Source organism: Parasteatoda tepidariorum, chromosome 3, assembly GCF_043381705.1.
Source record: "Parasteatoda tepidariorum isolate YZ-2023 chromosome 3, CAS_Ptep_4.0, whole genome shotgun sequence".
Taxonomy (NCBI): domain Eukaryota; kingdom Metazoa; phylum Arthropoda; class Arachnida; order Araneae; family Theridiidae; genus Parasteatoda; species Parasteatoda tepidariorum.
Genome location: NC_092206.1, coordinates 41,825,100 through 41,827,761, shown reverse-complemented (window position 1 = coordinate 41,827,761; position 2,662 = coordinate 41,825,100). Strand labels below are relative to the sequence as shown.

The following is a 2,662-nucleotide window of genomic DNA, read 5'->3' as shown; positions in this document are numbered from 1 at the left end:
CCAACATCTAAGAACTCTTTTTGGTAAATTTGACTGGAACGTCGCAAAATATCAACATCAGATCTATAGAATAAAATGATATTTTAAATCAAATAAATAAAAAAATTATGTAGGCAAAAATAATAATAAAAAAATTTACTTACCTGCAATAAGCTAAAATTTCTTCTTTAAAGTTGAAGATTTTATTCTTTTGTTGTTCATACTATTTAAAGAATTCCGCTCGAGCCTTGCTATTCTTAGAATTTGGGGAATAATAATCAGCATCTGGTACAGGGCCAATATAATTTTGATTCTGGGGAGTGTTAAAATAATGAGGGAAAAACCCCTTGTGTAATTCCTCAAGACCAAAGGTAATGGGAAGTTTTGACAACGGCATTAGCATGAAATTGATGGAGTCTATAATGCGCAACTGCAATCCCTTGTGATGAATCATCATGAGTAAACTGCCGTTTGGAATGATATCTGGCTTTGTTCCTTGTTCAATAAGCCAGGCTAGAATGAATTGCCCGTCCAAACTAAAAAATAATAATAATAAATTACATTTTACTGAATCAATTAAAAAATGTTTTTAACCATAAATACAAACAATTCCTTAAAATTAAATAACTAATTACTTACGCTTTCATATTATGTGCTATAGCAGTATATCCTTTATGTTGTTTATCAAACAGCCATGTACAAAATTGGTCACAAGCATCGTAGCCTTTGAATACATACTCTGTACCGTCTGCTGTTTGGGCCACAGCCAGATTCACCACATGCTCACCCGTTGACTGGTCAGTTTCGAAGTCGAAAAAAATTAGTTTATCAGAAGGTGATTTCGAATCCGTCTTCTTCAGAAAGCATCTATGGGTTGATGCGACAATCAACTTCTTACAGGAAGGGCATTTTGTGTTATAGCATTTATGCTCAGAGGGAGGACACATCTTTCGCTGTAGGACTTTCTTACATGTTCCGCATTGATAAATCTAAAACAAATAGACAACGTAAGAAATTTGGGAAAAAATATCACGGAAAAGTAATAATTACAATATCATTAAGAAATTATACCTTATCACAAAGAGATAATTGCTGGTTTCCAGTTTTCGCTTTATGGGCAATGAAACAATCTTGTGATTGACAAAGTCGATTACAGTCTGGGCACCTTTTCTTTATGTCGTCTGTAGCACAATCATCCCTTCGGCATATCCAACAAGCTTTCAAGCAACGGTGGTCTTCAATATTTTTGCAAGGCTTATCGCACATTTCGCTGTAAAAATTGGAAGCATAAAAACCGGACAAGCTTTTAATCACATCAAAGTGATTATTGTGTAACCACAACGTTATACGCCTGGGCCTTGGTGTGTCATCTTTGTATGAAACCTAATAAGAAATGAAATAAATTAATTACTTAGAGAAATTGCTAATTAAAGCCTACGCTTAATTACTTGCTTCATCTATACTTTTTAAAATCTGAAATGAAATATACAATAAATAATATTATACATTGAAATTATCATACATTATAATTTTTCCAGAGCAATTGGTAATTAAAGCCTACGCTTAATTTACTAGCGTCATCTATGCTTTATATAATCTGAAATGAAAAACACGATAAATAATATTATATATTAAAATTAAGTATTTTTTCCCACAATTCTAAAATGAAGAAAAAAAAATTATGCAGTTGCTAATTTTAAATAAATAATAAAAACATTCTTACCTTGTTTAAATTTGTAGTTGAAATCACTACGATTTGAATATTCAGATAATTTTCAAATAGCTTTATCTCCCGGTATGTACAAGGTCCCAACGGTACACCAGCAGCACGATCCAATTCTTTCGCTCTGTTCATAAGAGCGGGCCGCGTTCTCTTTCTCATTGCTTCTATAGCCGTCCTGTCGTTCTCTAAATGAGCAATAGCGTAAACTATTGCTTTTGCGCAGCATAATCCTTCATCATCCATTGGAATTGTCAAAATTGACCTTTTCTTTAACCCATCCTCTTGCTCGTTAATTACTCGCTGTTGTCTACCAGCTCCTACGTCACGTAATATGGTAATAACATCAATGAGGAAACCATTGTCCAATTCAATACTGTTCGTCGACTGCAGCACCTTCATCACCGCAGACAATATTTTCTCGACTGTCATTTCAGAGACGGGCATCAATGTGGTGGAAATCGGTTTGTCGAGACCATCAGCTTGAATACAAATTCTTATTAAATCGTTCGCCTTTAAATTCCTGGAAACCTTCTTCAAAATTTCTAAAGAGTTGCCGAACTAAACCTATTGACACATCTACCAAAGGGGTATTCGCAAAATCAGCAGGTAGCCTCTCTTGATCTACGATTGCTCTGAAGGACACCTCATCCCCTCTGTATTTTTCCGTACGCCTTCGGGACAATTGCTCGAGCATAATGGCAGGTCTTAACTAGAGTTTAAAAAAAATTATAAGTAACTTAATACATTGTTAGATTTCAAAAAAAGAAAAAAATATATCAAAAGGATCTTACATTGATTGGTACTGAATCTTCCCTCTCAACAAAAGCAGACCCTGCAGTAGACGGGCCAGGACGATTCTGTTGAAATATATAAAAATAATACTAGTATTAAAAATTGCTAGAAATTAATAAAATGCTAGAAATTTTAATAATCTGCTACATAATCGCTATAAAATTTAAA

General features: G+C 33.8%; 1 protein-coding gene across 1 annotated transcript; it reads right to left on the bottom strand.

Moving 5' to 3' along the window:
* Positions 1-202: 202 nt before the first annotated feature.
* On the bottom strand, positions 203-2,131 carry LOC139425243 (uncharacterized). Its single transcript, XM_071179188.1, has 4 exons — positions 1,703-2,131; positions 1,051-1,362; positions 619-968; positions 203-515 (listed from the first exon to the last, which is right to left on the bottom strand). Exons 1-4 carry the CDS (start codon positions 2,129-2,131, stop codon positions 203-205), a joined length of 1,404 nt encoding a protein of 467 aa, XP_071035289.1.
* Between the last annotated feature and the right edge of the window lie 531 nt (positions 2,132-2,662).